Source organism: Tamandua tetradactyla, chromosome 10 (assembly GCF_023851605.1).
Source record: "Tamandua tetradactyla isolate mTamTet1 chromosome 10, mTamTet1.pri, whole genome shotgun sequence".
Taxonomy (NCBI): domain Eukaryota; kingdom Metazoa; phylum Chordata; class Mammalia; order Pilosa; family Myrmecophagidae; genus Tamandua; species Tamandua tetradactyla.
The window spans coordinates 39026341-39045878 of NC_135336.1; the positions used below are offsets into that span (position 1 = coordinate 39026341).

Here is a 19538-nt window from a genome sequence, read left to right on the forward strand (position 1 = left end):
TCTAAGTATCTGAGGGTCCTCACTTAGCTTCTCCAGGGCAAACTCTGGATTTCATCTCTTAGCTTAGCATCTCCAAACGTCTCTGTCTATTGGTTTCATCTCTGCCCTCTGTGTCAGCTCTGAGGTCTCTGTGTGTTTTTTGTCTTTTATTCTCTTTATACAGGACTCTAGTGAAAGGATTAAGACCCACTTGAATGAGTGGGATCCCATCTGCATCTCGCAATAGGCCCCACCCACAATTGGACGGATCACATCTCCAGGGGAACAACCTTTTCAATAGGTCCCACCCAGCGATAGGTCTGCCCCAAGATTGGATAAACAGAATGTGATATCTACACCCAATGGATTATTATTCAGCCTTAGAAAGGATTAATTTCTGATACATGCAACTGCATGGATGAACCTTGAAGATGTCATCTTGAGTGAAATAGGACAAATAATGTATGATCTCACTGATATGAAATAATCAGAATAAGAAAGCTCATATAGTCAGAATCTAGAATATATATTACCAAGGGACAGGGTGGAGGGAGGGAAAAGGGAATAGGGCTTAAAATGTACAGTTTCCATTTGGGATGACAGATGTTTTCATATTGGATGGTAGTGATGGTGGCACTGCATGGTGAATATAATGAACAGCCATGATTGTACATTCGTATGGGTTTAAAAGGGAAAATTATACATTGAATATATGGTACTAGAATAAAAATTTAAAAATAATCTATGGAACTGCACAACACAATGAACCCTTAATTAAACCAATTACAATTATAAAAATGTATTTTCATCAATTGTAACAAGTATATCACACCAATGCAAGGGTGTATATGGGCATAGGGTAGTATATGAGAACTCTGTATTTTATGCATGATTTTTCTGTAAACTCATAACTTCTTTTTTTTTTTTTTCTTTTTTTATATACATGGGCAGGCACCAGGAACGAACCCAGGTCCTCTGGCATGGCAGGCAAGCATTCTTGCCTGCTGAGCCACCGTGGCCCGCCCTCTTATAACTTCTTTAATAATAATAACTATTAAAATAAAAACTCTTTGTGTGCATTAACTCATCAAATCCTTGCAGTTATCATATGGAGGTTTATATATATATAAAGCCCTCTTTAAGACTAAGGAAACTGAGGTACAGGGAATTTAGTAACTTGCTCCAGGTCCTTATCCTTTAAGTGAAAGACGTCTCTGCTGGTTTGAAGCTGTTACATACCCCAGAAAAGCCATGTTCTTTGAATCCAATCCAGGTCATGGACACTTGTGTTGCTTCTATCTTTATGCAGTTGTGAGTAATGCTGCTGTGAACATCGTTGTGAAAATATCTGTTGATTGCCTACTTTCACTTCTTTTGGGTATATACCTGGATATGGGATTGACAGGTTGTAAGGTAATTCTATACTTAACTTTCTGAGAAATCACCAAACTGTCTTCTACAACAGCTACACCACTTTATATTCTTACTAGCAATGATTGAGTATTCCTTTTTCTCCACATCCTTTCCTACACTTGTACTTTTCTTTTTTTTTTTAATGGTAGTCACTCTAGTGGGTATGAAATGGTATCTCATTGTAGTTTTGATTTGCATTATCTAATGGCTAATGATATTGAGCATCTTTTCATGTGCTTTTTGGCCATTTGATATCTTCTGTGGAGAAATGTGTTTTGCATTTTAAAATTAAAAATGAAGAAAATTGGTTGTCTGTCTTTGTGCTGTTGAGTTGAAAGATTTCTTTATATATTTTGGATATTTAACTCTTATTGAGTATGTGGTGTCCAAATATTTTCTCCCATTTTGTAGGTTGTTGTTTTACGTTCATGATAAAGTCCTTTGAGGCATAAAAAATTTCATTTTTGCTGCAATCCCAATTAACTATATTTTCTTTTGTTGCTTGTGCTTTGTGTGTAAAATAAAAAAAAACTTTAACACAGGGTCCTGAAGATACTTTTCTACATTTTTTTCTAGGAGTTTCATAGTTTTGTCTCATATGTTTAGGTCTTTGATCTATTTTTAGTTGATTTTTGTCTATGGTGTGAGATGGTGTCCTACTTCATTCTTCTGCAAATTGAGATCCAATTTTCCTAACACCATTTGTAGAAAGACTATGTTTTCCCAATTGAGTGATCTTTGCCCCTTGTCGGAAGTCAGTTGGCTATTTCTGAACTCTTAGTATGATTCTATTGGTCTTATGTCTGGTCCTTGTTCCAATACCATGCTGTTTTTATTACCATGGTGTTCTAGCTTGCTAACTGCCGGAATATAATATACCAGAAATGAAATGGTTTTTAAAAAGGGGGAAGTTTATAGTTCTTAGGCCATGAAAATATCCCAATTAAAGCAAGTCTATAAAAATGTCCAAATTAAGGCACCAACAAGAGGTTACCTTCACTCGAGAAAGGCCAGTGAAGTCCAGGGTTTCTCTCTCAATTGGAAGGGTGTATGGCGATGTCTGCTAGCTTTATCTCTGAGCTTCTTGTTTTGTGAAGCTCCCCTAGGAGCATTTTCATCTCCAGAGGTCTCTGGCTGCATGACCTCAAGTGGTTCTCATGGCTGTCTTGTGGCTGTCTCTCTCTCCAAAATGTTTCTTCTTTTAAAAGATTCCAGTAAACTAGCTAAGACCCACCTGGAATGAGTGGAGTCACATATCCCTCTAATCCAAGGTTATATACCCACAATTGGACAAGTCACATCTCTGTGGAGATAATCAAATCAAGTTTCCAATGTATAGTGCTAAAGAGGGATTAAAACCCATATAATGGATCAGGATTAAAATATGGCTTTTCTAAGGTACATAATCCTTTCAAACTAGCACACATGGCTTTGTAATAAGTTTTAGAATTAGGAACTGTGAGTCCTCCACTTTCATTCTTCTTTTCCAAGATGGTTTGGCTGTTCAGGGGCCCTTATCCTTCCACATAAATTTTATGATTGGCTTTCCCATTTCTGCAAAGTAAGCTGTTGGAATTTTTATTTTTATCGGGATTGTGTTGAGTCTGTAAATTTTGTTGGATAGAACTGACATCTGTTTCAGTTTGCTAAAGCTGCCGAAATGTAATATACCAGAAATGGATTGGCTTTTACAGAGAGGATGTATTAAGTTACAAGTTACACTTCTAAGGCCATGAAAATGTCCAAGTTCAGGCACCTTCTTGGAAGAAAGGCTGCCAGCATTCCGATCAGGGACACCTCTGTCAGCTGCGAAGGCACGTGGCCGTTGTCTACTGGTCCTTTGCTCTTGAGTTCCGTTGCTCCCAACTTCTGATTCCAGTGACCTTCTGAACATCTGTGTCTGTCTGCCATCTGTATTGGCTTTGAGCTCTTTGTATGTTTTCTTCCTTAGGTCCCACCCGAACAATAGGTCTGCCCCCATAAGACTGGATTAAATTTAGAAGGACATGGCTTTTTTGGGCTACACAACAGTTTCAAACCAGTACAATGTCTTAATATTTAGTCTTCCAATCCATGAAGTGGGAATGTCCTGCCATTTATTTAGGTCGTCTTTGATTTCTTTTAGATGTGTTTTATAGTTTTCTGTGTACCAGTCCTTCCCATCCTTAGTTAATATTATTTGTAGATATTTAATTCTTTTAGCTGCTGTCATAAATGGAATTGTTCTGTTGATTGCTGTTTCTGATTATTCATTACTGGTATATAGAAACTGTTATTTTTACATGTTGCTCTTGTACGCTGCCACTTTGTTGAAATCATTTGTTACTCTAGAAGCTTTTTCTGTATGTAGGATCATATTATTTGCAAATAGTCCATTTTTTCTACTATTAGTATAGCTATCCCAGCTCTTTTTGTTGCTACTGGCATAGTATAGGTATTTTTTCCATCCTTTCACTTTCAGCCTACTTGTGTCTTTGAGTTTAAGCTGAGCGCCATGTAGCCAAAAAATAAAAACACATCAAACTTTTGATTGATTCTGCCAAACTCTGCCTTTTGACTGGAGAGATTAATCCATTCACATTTAAAGTCAATTTTTCTTTATGTTTTTCTGTTAAGCCATGTTTATCATGTTTATCCTGTTCTCTGGGTTGCTTGTATGTATATATTCACAACTTTTGCTAAGTTTGGGAAGTTCCCTGTCATTATTTCTTTGAAAATTTCTTCTTGCCCTTCCTCTCTTCCTTCTGGTACTCCCATAGTGTATATATTGTTACACTTAGTGGTGTTCCTGAGGCCTGTTACGCTCTTTTCACTGTTTATAATAGTTGTTTTTTTCTGTTCCTCCACCTGACTTATTTCAGTTGTCTTCTCTTCAAGTTTCCTAATTCTTGCTTCTCCAATCTGCTGTTGAAACTCTCCTGGGAATTTTTTTTTTTTCCAGTTACTGTGGTCTTCATCTCCAGTGGTTCTCGCTGGTTCCTTTTTAAAATTGATGTCTGTTTATTGAGACTTTCATGTTATCCATTTATTGTTTTCCTGATATCCTTTATCTCTTTCTTATTATTTTCCTTCATCTCCTTGAACATATTGAAGACCGATTGTTAAAAGTCTTTGTCTGATACGTTCACAGTCTTGTCTTCATTGATGCTGTCTTTATTTTTATCCTTTTCCTTTGGAGGAGCCATCATTTCCTGTTTCTTTGTTTGTCGTGTAATCTTTTGTTGCACACTGTATAATTTAATGTTTTAAACTGTTACCTCTGGGATTTATTCCCTGTAGATGTCTTTTTCTTGAATTTATAGCCAGCTGGTGATAATTTTGTCAAATAATTGACGTATTTTCTTGAGTGTCAGTAGCTAACAAAACCAACCAAATAAGTGAAAAACACTTAACCATCCTTACAAATTTGTTTTGCATAGCCTGGTGCTCTCGGTCAGAATTCGACCCTTCTATCAGGAAGGTCAGCCCTAGGTGAAAGCAAAATATAGGATCCTCCCTCTCTTTGCTGGCCTATGTCTTGTCCTGTCCTGGGCTCGCTGGGAGCGTCAGGAGTTCCCCTGTTTGTAGAAATTAGAATGCTCCCTCCTCTACCCAGGACTCAGACCTTCTTTCTCTCTAGGGTTTTTCATTGCAGAGTTTAGAAACAGTAAACTTTTGCCCTAGGATGCCTTCCTCTATTGTTTTTTAATTTACTTTGTTATCTCAAATTACTTTTGCCTGGAGGACAAATTTTGGATTGTGGGCATACTATCCTAGAGAGAAGTCTCTCAAGTCAGGCTTTCTCAGTGGGAACAAGGCTAGGAGCCCACAAAGGCTGACTAGGTTCACAGCCTTGGGAAGGGCCTGAGGGGCACCAGGAGCTTCTTCTTTGGCTCCCCAGAACCACACATTTGTGACTCGGCACCTGGCATGCAAATGTAGCATCCCAGCTGTCCTTGTCAGCTCTGAGGGAGGATACTGTTTTTAAGTCTCTCTCTCCCACCTTGGTCCAGGGTGGATTGGACCAGTGGTCTCTGTCAGCCAGGACCCTAATGTTCCAGAGTAGCTAATCAGGAGTGCTCCAGGATCAGTCCATGCCTCTTCTCCACCTCGATCTTGGAGAACTGGATTTTTATGTCCCTTTGTGGCAGCAGCAACTTACACAGTGGCCACACCCTGCAGCTGCCTGTAGTGACAGTGGGGAATGGTAACAGCCATGCAGAGGGTAATTTACTGTAATTTATCATAGTTTACTACTCTCTTCCTCCTGTTCCTCCCTGGATGTTGTACAATGTTTGACTAGACTCTGGAATTGCAAAATAGTTGATTCTGATGGTTTCTGCCTGTTTAATAGTTCTGATGGAGGGATTGATTCCTGGAGCTTCCTATGTAGCCATCTTCCTGGAATTCTCTCTACAAAGAGCTTTAAAAACTACCTGGTACCCTGTAAGCACTCAGTTAAGTGTTAGGTGCTATTGTATGAATGTACAAAAATTTATACTGCCATTTCCTTATTCTTGCTTAATTAGGTTTTGTCCATTTCTGCCATTTCATAACTCTCTGGTAAACTTATTAGAATTATTTTGAATCTTAATTTTGTCTTCCACTTTTTCCATTCATCCTGAATCCGCTTTGAGTAATCTGTGTAATTGATATATGTTCTTAAAGTGTTTAAGTTATTAATAATATTGCTGCATAGGAAGACATTTTGGCATAACATTGGGGACCATTCTCCAGATTGACGGCGATGCATTAATTAATGCTCTTTTAAAGGATTTTGCTGTTCATTCAGCTGCACTTCTCATCTATAGCTTTCTCATGTCTCCATCTTGTCCACAAAAATACTGTGAGAGATTTTGTCAAATACATGGCTGAAAAAATGGTTCTTTAATCTTCTAGTTTTAGAAGTACTATCTTCACCCCCAAAAAAGAAGAAGCATATAATGTGCCTTTCACCAAATGATGTCCCAGGAGTGAATTTTTAAAATAGAAAATAATATCTGATAACATAGATAGCAGATTTATATTGTAATGTCAAATTTGAATACATTGAAACATCATTTAGATAAGTCCTTAATGTTGCAGGATAAAGCAGCTTTCTAAGTTAAGAAAGTTTTGTTTAAAGAAAAGAAAGATTTAACAAAAAAATGTTTTTATTAGCTATTCACTAGGTGTGTGCATTGAAAAATAAGCTCAATTTTACATATAAGTAGTATTGCCCTAAACAGTTCAATCTTAAATGTATTTTATCTTATTTAATATTTACTTTATACGTAAGCATTTCCAACATTGTGATACAATTAATTTTGTGTTTGCATTTCACCCATCCTCTCATGCATTGTTTCCTTTCAATGTAGACTTCTCCTTTAGTTCTTTTTTTTTTTTTACATGGGCAGGCACCGGAAACGAACCCGGGTCCTCGGGCATAGCAGGCAAGTACTCTTATCTGCTGAGCCACAGTGGCCCTCCTTTAGTTCTTAATCCTTGTTCATTTGCTGTTTTCCTCTTAAGTCCAAATGGATGAATGAAATTGTTAGGTTTCATAAATACGTCCTCTCTCTCTCTCTCTCTCTCTCTCTCTCTCTCTCTCTCTCTCTCTCTGTATGTATAGTCATTCTACTAAAGAAAAAATATTTTTAAATATAATGACTTACAGATTAAAAGATTGATAAAATCCTGTGTTGTCCAAGCTGTGGTAGCAGTCTTATATACCATCGGTGTGAATGTAAGTTGGTACAATCTTTTGCAAATGAATTTTGGCACTATCTGTCTAAAATTTATAATGTATATAACCTGACTTAATTTCGCTTTTATACGTTTAGCAAGTAAAAGTACTTGCACAAGTATGCAGTGACAATGATTTATTTTCACTTACATTTATCAACCAAATTGTTGATAAAAAATGAAAAGTAGTAAATAACCAAACATCCATTAATTGCAATTTGTTAAATAAATTATGCAATTTAAATAGAATATGAGTTTCGATAAGAAAGACCAGGGTAGAGTTATATGTACCAATTTGGAATGATGAGTAATATATTTAACAGAAAATTTGAGAAGAACAGGTTATAGAGCAGTGTGGAAAATCCTTAAAGTTTTAAAAATTTTTATTTAGAGAATTATAAGAATAAACAGAAATGTATACTATAATATTCTAAGTTCTAGAATTCTAGAGGCTAGAATTTTGAAGAATATTCACTTTTTAAACATATTTCTGTATCATTTCAATTTTTATTGCAATTTTTTTCTTTCTAATTCAAAACTAAGAGGAAGCAGTTGTGGAAAAATAAATTGATTATGTTTAATCTTTAGGTCATAGAGTTTCTACTAAAATCCTTTTGCAGATTTTACATCTAGTCAGATAAGAGAACCTAAGCCCATTTCGTATTTTTTTTTCCCTGATAGGATTTTATTCAGAATTGAAATGGGTTTTCTTTGGTATGGGGAAGATGCTCAGTTATGCAATTGGAAATTCAAGTATTGAATCACTGTAGTACCTAAAAACCTCTATTTCTTGGTAAAGATTGACAGCCATGAGAACATCAAAAACTGTCTTCCATTTACTCACTAAATTATCATGGTTAGTTTAACATTCAACAGCAAACTTATTGAGTCTCTATTATATATAGGACAAGATACTTGGTTCTGAAAAGCTAGTATCTGTAAGGTAGAAATTATAACATTATATTCTGGAGGTTTATATGAGCATTTGACCTGGGTTTAACATTTTAAACTCAGCACCAAGACATACGTGGCTATCATGATGGTATGGAAGCCCGCAAGGGTCCTCCTACACAGATACTGCGTCAGGGCGGTGATGGATGGTAGATTCGAGTGGATAGGGTTGATTTCAGAGGCATGCCAGTGCTTGCTTGGGCAGTATTCAGAAGTGTGCTTCAAAGAGCAGATCTTTCTCCCCTTCCCAGGAGACTCTGAAGTGCTTTCATTGTATTTACTAAGCTTTATAATTAGAGAAGAAATTTCATTGATAAAATTATCATCTTAAGGATTTACAAGGTACAATTTAACTTGCTCTTTAAAAAATTCTCAACAAATCTTACTTGAATTTTTAATGTTACATTATGTATAATGTCTGATGTGTGGCTATATTTTCACTTAATAGGTGATATGTGACCCTTCCTGTTATTTTACATGTAAACAATTCTTTTGAAGCCTAGTTATTCACAGATAGGTCTTCAGTTCCAAGGTAAATTCAAGAAAAGGCAGAGCTCCCATCCAACCAGGTCTTAGTCACAGTAGGGTGAGGGTACCTAGAGGTGCAGTTTCCTTGTCTAGGTCCCCTGAGTCATTCTTTACAGAAAGACATCATTGTTGCTTTAAGGGAAGTTCTTGGCATGTTGGACATACAGGTATTCACCAGAAGCTCAATAACCTGTTCTTCTCAATATTTTCTATTATTACTCATCACTCCATATTGGTGCGTATTGCGTAGTCAGGTACAAGGTACTTTGGGTATTATCCATCTATCTGCTAAATAGACTACTGCTGTTAAAATTAATTCTAGTTAAAATTTGTTGAGCACTTGGTAAGCATGAAGCTTTGCTTAAAGTCCTTTTGTATATATATATGAATAGTTACAACATTCCTTTAAAGTATAGGGACAGTGTTATTCCATGTAAGAATTGAGAACACTGAAAAATAGAGAGGTGTCAAGAGAATTGTCAAAGGCACACAGCTTATATGTTAAGTTGTGTTTTGAACCCAGGCAGTGAGGTCTCAGAGCCCCTTTCTCATCTTCTGTACCATAGTCCTGCCTTCCAGTAGAGCATGGGTTAGCGACAATGTGGTGAAAAACACTTAAATAACTAGTTTTTTGTTTCATGAATAAAATTGTTATTTAAGTAAATCATATCTACTATATACACACAGGTATTTATATGTCTATCTCTGTACCTATCTATATCTTCAGGCCACAATTAATAAATTATTTTGATTGTCTCCACAGTAAAACACAGTAGAATGTTCATTTGTAGGACTCAGAGTGATCATAGTAAATGTTAATTGTGATTTTTGTTTTTTTCTTCCCTAGTTTCATGGTTTTCTCCAAAAGAAAATATTCTCATTGTTATTTTCCCAATTTTGGCTATACTTCTGTCCTGGGGACAGTTTGGTATTCTGAGTAAGTATCTATTTCTATTTTTTGTTTATGTTTTAATGATGAAATTGTTATTTCTGGGGGATAATATTAGTTAAGTACTTCGCTTAACTAAAGGGTTGTGTTATGAAGAGTATTAATGTGATAAATAAGAATATTCAGCTTGAATATTAATATTCTCTTTGAATTATACATCATCCCCCATACTTTATTACAGTTCACTTTTAATTACTAAGTTGCTTGTTATTTTTTTTATGTATATACATATTCAGGATGAAACCACTATTCACTTATAATATTTTCAATGGACTAAACCAGGAATATGAATAGTATGGCTAATTTAGTTCAGTCTGTTCACACCACTCATCAGTAATAACAATATCTGAAATTCATGTAGCACATTAATGTTTATAGAACATTTACACATGCTATTTTATTTGATAAACACATCTTACGTTAGTGTTTGAGACGTGGCATTATGCCTTTGAGCTTTAAGGTTCCTCTCGCTTTATTTTCTCAGTTTGAACTGTACTCCTGTGTTCATCTGCTTGTGTGCCTGGGTTCATTCATCCTTGGAAAAGCCTGGTTTAAGCCATAGTTTGTCATGCTTACTGTGCAGTGCTGTACCCTCTAAGGAAGCAGCCACCGGAGAAGGAGTTGTCGTTGATCACACTTTGCCTGTGATAATCACATGGCCAAACTTTTTAGGGTAAATCTTGATGTTGTATCAGATTTAGTACCAACAATATAGAATTGCCACTATTAGGTGACTAGGTAAAATGTATTTACAAAATTTGTGAATCCTGGGATGACATGTCTAAACTTTTAAAATGTAATACTTACTCCTATAGTACAATGAAATAGACAGTCCTTGAAGGCCAGTGAACATTTGTATAAAGCAAGGAGTAATTAATACTGCATCATTTATTCTGTAACCTTTCAAAAAATGAAAGCTAGTAAAATATTGTAGTGGATTGGTCTCTTGTTTATTTCACGAATCTTGCTTTTACCCTGAAGTTTAATCCATGTATATCTGTAGTAATATATAAAAGTTCAAGGAAGAAGAATGATTATATATTTCAAGGACTTGTCTCAATGTGTGGTGCTCTGGGAATGCTTTGTGATTTCAAAGATGTTCTCAACTTTTGTCTAAAACGAAAAAGGGACAAGAAAGGGCTGACAGTGGTAACTGTCAAGACATTTCACAACTCTTACTTTCAAGACAGTGTCTAGACCTCTGTTGGAAATTCTCTTAGAATTTTGGTAAGCCTTTTAAATCAAGAAAAGGACTAGGATAGCATCAAGGCTATCATTTTTCACTGATGCTAGGGAAAGCCTTAAACAGTGTTGGCAGACCCAGATTTTAAGGGCTAAGTCATATGATTCGTTCAACTAAGAAACAGCCTCTTTTTATGATCATGAAATTAGTGCGTTTTGTTGAATTTGGATTGATAAAAGTTTATTGATCATCATATAATCCTAATATCGTTAGTGATATTATTTCTAGTAGAATGAGCCAGGAGTGAGTATTATGACTGATTTAGATTGGTATTTTTGCCATCAGCTGTGTTTTACCAAGGAAGCGTTACAGTTTTTTTTCCTGACTTAAAAAGTAATATTCATCATTTTAGAATACCTTATGCAATACAAGAAGAGGTACAGAAAAAATAAAAATCACGTAAAAGTCTCACGACCTAGATATAAACTATTGATGTATTTAGCAAATTTCCTACTTCTCTTTCTTTTTCTATGTATTCCTGCCATCTTTCTTAAAAAGAAAAAAAAATTGGATTCCTACAGCTTATATACATGTACGTATGGATTTTTACCCCATGTCTTCAGAAAGCTTTTCATAGCTGCCTTCGCTCTACCTTTATGGAGACACTATAATTTACTTAACTCTCATCTTGATGGATTATTAAGCATATTTTCAGTTTGTTTGGTTTTTTTTTTTTTTGACAGTATGAAAATAACTCTGCTAAAGATATATGAGACTGGAAATGGAAGAAATATTTTAAGGCCCTTTTTACTGCCAAAATATTTTCCAGTAGCATTATATCAATTACAACTGCAGAGAATTATCTCCCTTTCACCTCACAATCCTGACATTATAATTCTAAAAATCTGTACTAATTTGCTGAGAAACATGTGTTTTAAAGCAGTTTTATTGAGATATATTCACCTACCATTCACCCCACCCAAAGTATACAATCAGTTGCTTTTGTTATAATCACAGAGTTGTGTATTCATCACAACAATCAGTTTTAGAACATTCTCATTACTCTAAAAAGAAAAACCCCAACCCCCTTAGCAGTCACCTCTCAATCCCTCTGTCCTTCCCCAGCCCTACATAACCACTAATTTTATTCTGTCTTATATTTACATTTTATATAAATGGAATCATACAATATGTAGTACTTTGTGTGGTTTCGTTCATTGATCATCATTTTTTTTAATAATATATTTTTAGAGAGGTCTGTGTTTACAGAAGTCATGTAAAGAAAAACAGTGTTCCCATATTACACTCCCGTTGTTGACACTTTGCATATGTTGACACTTTGCATTAGTGTGGTATCTTTGTTACAGTTGATGAGAGAATATTAAAATGTTATTGTTGGGCGGACCATGGTGGCTCAGTAGGCAGAATTGCCGCCTGCCATGCCAGAGACCTGGGTTCAGTTCTCAGTGCCTGCCCATGCAAAAAAAAAAAAAAAGAAATTGTTAACTGTAATCCATAGTTTACATTAGGTATATTTTCCCATATACTGCCCTAATATTAACATCTTGTAATAGTGTCATACATTTGTTAAAATTGAAAAAGAAATTCTTATATTTGTACTTTTAAACACAGTGCATCATCCACAACAGGGTTCACTGTGTATATAGTCCCCTGTTTTCTGTTCTAACTTTCCTTCTATTAACATACACAACTCAAATCTTGCCCTTTCAACTACATTGACCAACATACTACAGCACTGTTAATTGCACTCAAAATATTGTACTATCACAACTATCCATTTCCAAACATTTACAATCAACCTAAATAGAAATTCTGTACAAATTAAGAATCAGCTCCCCATCCTCTACCCCCATTCTATCCCCTGGTAACCTGTGTTCTAGATTCTAACTCTATGCATTTGCTTATTACAATTAGTTCACATCATTGAGATCATACAGTATTTATCCATTTTGTATCTGGCTTGATATATGTCCTTAAGGTTTAACCATGCTGGTGCATGCATTGGGATTTCATTCCTTCTTATAGCTGAATAATATTTGGTCTGTATGTATATACCACATTTTGTTTATCCATTCATCATTTGATAGGTATTCAGGTTGCTTCCATCTTTTGGCAGTTGTGAATAATGCTGCTGTGAACATTGGTGTGCAAATGTCTGTTCACATCCCTGCTTTCTGTTCTACTGGGTGTTTACCTGCCAGTAGGATTGCTGGATCATGAAGTAATTCTATACTTCCATGAAACTATCTTCCACAGTGGCTGTACCGTTTCACATTACCACCTGCAGTGGCTGAGTGTTCCTATTTTCCACATCTTCTCCAACAATTGTAATTTTGTTTTTTTTTTTAACAGTGGCCGTTCTGTTAGCTATGAAATAATGTTTCATTATGGTTTTAGTTTGTATTTCCCTAATAGCTAGTGATATTGAGCATCTTTTCATGTACTTTTTAGCCATTTGTATTTCTTTGGGAAAATGTCTATTCAAGTCTTTTGCCCATTTTTTAAATTGGGTTGTTTGTCTTTTTATTGTTGAATTGTATATAGAGTCTGGATATTAAACCCTAGTCAGATATGTGTTTTCCCAATGTTTTCTCCCCCTGAGTAGGTTGCCTTTTCATTTAATTGACACAGTCCTGTGAAGCACAAAAGTTTTATTTTGAAGCATCTCATTTATTTCATCTTTTGTTTCTTGTGCTTTGGGTATAAAGTCTAAGAAACCATTGCCTACTACATGATCTTGAAGATGCTTCCTTACAAATTCTCCTAGGAGTTTTATGGTCCTGGTTCTTATATTTAGGTCTTTTATCCATTTGAGTTAGTTTTTGTGTAAGGTGTGAGATAAGTTTCCTCTTTCATTCGTTTACATATAGATATCCAGTCTCACAGCACCATTTTTTTTTTTTTTTTTTTTTAAAGAGAGAGGGAGGAAAGGAAGGAAAGACAGAGAAGGAAGGAAGGGAGGAAGAAAGGGAAACATTTTTAAACATTTTCTTGTTTTATTATATTTTTTGTTTGTTTTGTTTGTTTTTTACATGGGCTGGGGCCGGGAATCGAACCGGGGTCCTCCGGCACGGCAGGCAAGCACTCTTGCCCGCTGAGCCACCGCGGCCCGCCCCAGCACCATTTTTTGAAGAGACTTTTCTATCCCAGTTCAGTGGACTTGACAGACTTGTCGAATAGCAATTAGCCATAAATGTGACAATCCATTTCTGAACTCTCAATTCTTTTTCATTGGCCAATGTGTCTGTCTTTATGACAAAAACCATACTATTTTGAATGCTGTAGCTTTTTAATAAGCTTTTAAATCAGGAAGTGTGAGTCCTCTAACCTCCTTCTTTTTCAAGATGTTTTTGGCTATTCAGGGCCCCTTACCCTTCCAAATAAGTTTGATAATTAATTGGCTTTTCCATTTCTGCAAAGAAAGTTATTGGAATTTTTACTGGGATTCCATTGAATTTGTAAATCAGTTTGGGTAGAATTGACATCTTAGTTGTATTTAATCTTCTAATCCTAAATAAAAAGATGTCCTTTCATTTATTTAGGTCTTTGATTTCTTGTAGCAATGTTTTGTGGTTTTCAATGTATAAATCCTTTACATCCTTGGTTATCTTTATCCCTAGATATTTGCTTCTTTTAGCTGCTGTTGTAAATGGAAATTTTTTCTTGATTTCTCCATTAGATTGCTCATTGCTAGTGTAAACAAGCACTACTGATTTTTGTATGTTTGCATGTTGATCTTGTATCCCAGTACTTTGCTGACCTCATTTTTTACCTCTAGTAGCTTTATTGTAGATTTTTCAGACTTTCTGTATGTAGAATAATGTCTTTTACAAGTAGTGAAAGTTTTACTTCTTCCTTTCCTCTTTTATTTCTTTTTCTTGCCTAACTTCTCTAACTAGAACTTCTAGTGGGGACAGTGGGATTCTTGTCTTGTTCCAGATCTTAGAGAAGAAGCTATCAGTTTTTCACCACTAGGCATAATCTTAGCTCTGGGTTTTTCAAATATGCCCTTTATCATATTGAGGAAGTTTCCTTCTATTCCTATCTTTTGAAGTGTTTTTATCAAGAAAGCATGCTGGACTTTGTCAAATGCCTTTTCTGTGTCAACTGAGATGATCATGTGGTTTTTCCCCTTTTATTTGTTAATGTGGTATATTATTTGATTTTCTTGTGTTGACCCACCGTTGCATACCTGGGATAAAACATATGTGATCATGGTGCATAATTCTTTTAATGTGATGTTCAAATTTGATTTGTGAGTATTTTCGTGAGTATTTGTGAGTATTTTGTATCTATAGTTATTAGAAAAATCAGACTGTAATTTTCTTTATATATAGTATCTTTATCTAGCTTTGGTATTAGGGTGATGTTGGCGTCATAGAATGAGTTTAGGTAGTGTTCCTCCTTCCATTTTTTCCTCCTCTAGTTTCCCTTCAATTTTTTGGAAAAGTTTAAGCAGGATTTGGTATTAATTCTTCTTGAAATGATTGGTAGAATTCACCTGTGAAGCCATCTGGTACTGGGCTGTTCTTTGTTGGAATATTTGTGATGACTGATTCAATCTCTTTACTTATAATTAATCTGTTAAGGTCTTCTATTTCTTCTGGAGTCAGTGTAGGTTGTTCATATGTTTCTAGGAATTTGTCCATTTCATATGCATTGTCTGATTTGTTGGCATTCAGTTGTTCATAGTATCCTTTTATGATGCTTTTTATTTCTGTGGGATCAGTAGTAATGTGTGTCCTCTGATTTCTGATTTTATTTATTTGCATCTTCTCTTTTTTTCCTTGAAGTATAGCTAAGGACTTGTCAATCTTATTGATTTTATTAAAGAATCCGACTTGTGGTTTTGTTAATTCTTCCTATTGTTTTTTTTATTCTCAATTTCATTTGTTGCTACTTTATTCTTTGTTATTTCTTTCCTCCAGCTTACTTTGTTATTTCCTCCAGCTTACTTTCCTCCTGCTTGCTTTTACTTCTGCTTTGCTCTTCTTTTTCTGGTTCCTCCAGGTGTGCAGTTAGGTCTTTGAATTCGGGTCTTCGTTTTTACTGTAGGCATTTAGGCTATAAATTTCCCTCTCAGCGGTACATACATTTTGATGTATAATGTTCTTGTTTTCATTCTTCTCAAGATAGTTACTGATTTCTCTGCCAATTTCCTCTTTGACCCACTTATTGTTTAAGAGTGTGTTGTTTAATATCCATATGTTTTGTGAATTTTCCAGTTCTCTACCTGTTCTTGACTTCCAGTTTCTTTCTGTCATGGTCAGAGAAAGTGCTTTATATAATTTCAGTCTTTTAAAATTTATTGAGTCTTGTCTTGTGACCCAACATATGATCTATCTGGAGAATGATCCTTTAGCATTTGAGAAGAATGTATATCTTGCTGTTTTGGGGTGCAGTGTTCTGTATATGTCCATTAGGCCTAGTCCATCTTCATATTATTCAAGTTCTCTTTCTGATTCCTTATTGCTCTACTGTCTAGTTGTTCTAACTATTGATGAGAGTGTTATTGAGGTCTCCAATTGTTATTGTAAAGTTGTCTCTTTCTCCCTTCAGTTTTCCCAGTGTTTACCTCATCTATTTGGGCACCCTGATTGGATGCAAAAATGTTTATGATTGTTATTTCTTCTTGGTGGTTTGCCCCTTTTATTAATATATAGTGTATTTTTTGTCTCTTATAACACTTTTGCATTTAAAGTCTATTTTGTTTGATAGTATTATAGTCCCCCCAGCTCTTTTGTGGTTACTGTTTGTATGGAATATCTTTTTCCATCCTTTCACTTTCAACCTATTTGTGTCCTTGGGTCTAAGGTGAGTCTCTTGTACACAGCATATAGATGGATCATACATTTTAATCTATTCTGCCAAACTGTCTTTCGATTGGCAAGTTTAAATCTGTTAACATTCAATATTATCTGTAAAGACTATTTATTTCAATCATTTTATTCTTTGATTTTTATACGTCATATCTTATTTTTGTCTTTCTTCTTACCCTTTTAGTTACCTTTACTGATAATTTTTCCTTTCTAAACCTCTCTCTCCTGTCTTTTCTTTTAGCCTGCAGAACACCCTTTATTATTTCTTGTAGGCTAGTCTCTGAACTCTCTCAGTTTCTGTTTATCAGTGTGTATTTGAAACTCTTCCACATTTGTGAATGACAGTTTTGCCAGATAAATAATTCTTGACCTGCAGTTTTTCTCTTTTAGTACCTTAAATATATTATAGCACTGCCTTCTTGCCTCCATGGTTTCTAATGAGTGATTGACGCTTAAGCTTACTGCATTTATCTTGCATGTGATGATCACTTTTCTTTTGCTGTTTTCATGATTCTCTTTATCTTTTCCATTTGACATCCTGATTAGTATGTGACTTCAAGTTGGTCTATTAGGATTTCTTCTGTTTGGAGTATGTTGTGCTTCTTGGACACATATATTTATGTCCTTCATAAGAGGTGGGGAATTTTGGACCTATATTTCTTCACATGTTCTTTTTGCCCCTTTTCCCTTCTTTTCTTCTGGACACCCATGACCTGTATGGTTTTTTGCTTTGAGCTGTCATTTGGTTTATTGAGAGCCTGCTCAGTTTCTTTCCATTCTTTTCTCTGTTCTTTCTGTGAGATTTTGATTGTCTTATCTTCTAATTTGCTGATTCTCTCTTCTGCCCATTCAGATTGCTGTTGTATGTATGCCTCTGGGCAGAAGAGGCATACATACAACAGCAGTCCAATCTGCTATTGTATGTCTTTAGTATATTTTTAATCTCTACTGCTGTGCCCTTCATTCCCATAACTTTTGTTAGGTTTCTTTTCATACGTCAAATACTTCTTCTTTATGCTCACCCAATGTCTTCTTAGTATTCTTTATCTGCTTAGCCATATTTTTCTTTACCTCCTTGAACTGATTTAGGAGATTTGTTTGATCGTCTGTGATTAATTGTTTCAAGTTCTGTATCTCAGGAGAAGACGAGTAAAGGGCTAGGAAGGATAGTTGAGGAGATAATGGGGGGAAACTTCTCAACCCTTATAAAAGATATAAATATACACATCAAAGAATCCCAATGAACCCCAATAAATGAAATACAAATAGACCTACACCAAGACACATACTAGTCAGTCTGTCAAATGTTGAGAAGCAGAAAATCCTGAAGGCAGCAAGAGAAAAGCAACTCACCACATACAAGGTAAACCATATAAGACTGAGTTCAGACTACTTCACAGGCACCGTGGAAGCAAGAAGATAGTAGTATGATATATTTAAGATCCTGACAGAGAAAGACTTCCAACCAAGAATTCTGAATCCAGAATTCTCTATCCTGAATTGTCCTTCAGAAGTGAGGGAGAGGTTAAAATTTTCACAGACAGAGAAAGTGCTGGGAGAATTTATCAACAGGAGACCAGCCTTATAAGAAATACTAAACGGAGTTCTGTCGGCTGAAAAAAAGAGAAGAGAGGCAGGTCTGGGAATGCACAGAATTGAAGCGTACCAATAAGGGTAACTTAAAGGAAATGATAAAGAGGGAAAAGAACATATAGCTCTGACAAATAAATTCCAAAGGATAAGAAGGTAGATTTAAAAAATGCCTTTACAGTAGTAGCTTTGTTAACAGACTAAACTCAGCAATTAAAAGATGCAGATGGACAGAATGGATTAAGAAATATGATCCATCTGTATGCTGCTTACAAGAGATTCATCCTAGATGTAAGAATACAAATAGATAGAAAATCAAAGGATGGAAAAAGATGTTCCATGCAAGTTGTAAACAAAAGAAAGCAGGAGTAGCCATACTATTATCTGTAAACTAACAACTTACTAAATTCCCCTTTTAAAAGCCATTCCATTTCTGGTATGTTACATTCTGGCAGCTAGCAAACTAGAACAATGTAAGGCACAGATTTTTGACTTTGGACATTATCCATGATGCCAAATGGATGGAGGTGGCTGAAGGATACACTGACTGAGAGCAGAGTGGCAAACTGTGGTGTATTCATATGATGGAATATTGTGCGGCTGCAGAAAGGAACAAAGTCATGAGGCATACAACAAGGGAATGATCCTGGGTGACATGTGATGCAAAATAAGCCAGAAACAAAAGACTGAATATTGTATGGTCTTGCTTAAAAAAAAACTTACCAAATTCTAAGGTCTCACAGCAGTTGAATTTAGTCTGGAGCTGTAATTGTTATTTCTAGATTTTGAGATGCTATGCTGTATATGTATAACCTATCTGGTATTTCCCTGCAACTTTGGGTACCTATATGACACCTAAGACCCAGAGTAGGAGTTCTGCAGGTTTGAAGGTCAGCGTTGTCACATGCAACTGTTAAAGAAACCAAAAAAGAGATCAGGCTTCAAATAGAGATAAGAACAAAAACAATCAGGTCAGGACTAAGGTAAATCAGAATACAGGGGTAAGGATGACATTCTCATTAGTTTAGAACTTCATCTACTATGTGAGACCAAAGGAAGAGAAGTTTATTTCATCCAAAACCTAAATTTTCTATAGCACATAATATAACCCAGCCTGTTTGGATAGAGCCTTTAAACAATCCAAATACATGGAGCCCAGAATAGGAATGAGGGTTTGTAATTTTATATAGCTTAATGTGATACCCGGCTACATCCAGAGTATGTTGAACAGATCGTTGAAAGGTATTAGCCAAATCCCTTGAGTGATGGGAGGAAAAATATGGAACTATTAAACTTTTCCACCAGGAAAACTCCTGATACTGTCTCAAACATTGGGGACTCCCAAGTCAATAGACCAAGCTCTTAATCTTGAGGCTTGCTCTTGTGAAGCTTACTTATATAG

General features: G+C 35.5%; 1 protein-coding gene across 5 annotated transcripts in view; it reads left to right on the top strand.

The window, feature by feature from the left end:
* CD47 (CD47 molecule) overlaps positions 1-19538 on the top strand; it is a 73942-nt gene that overhangs the window by 20943 nt on the left and 33461 nt on the right. For 4 of the 5 annotated variants that reach the window (XM_077118474.1, XM_077118475.1, XM_077118477.1 and 1 more), the window contains exons 3-4: positions 6768-6803; positions 9422-9511. In XM_077118474.1, coding sequence (XP_076974589.1) covers positions 6768-6803; positions 9422-9511 — 126 coding nt within the window. The remainder of the gene's footprint in view (positions 1-6767; positions 6804-9421; positions 9512-19538) is intronic. The other variant, XM_077118476.1, reaches the window with a different exon arrangement.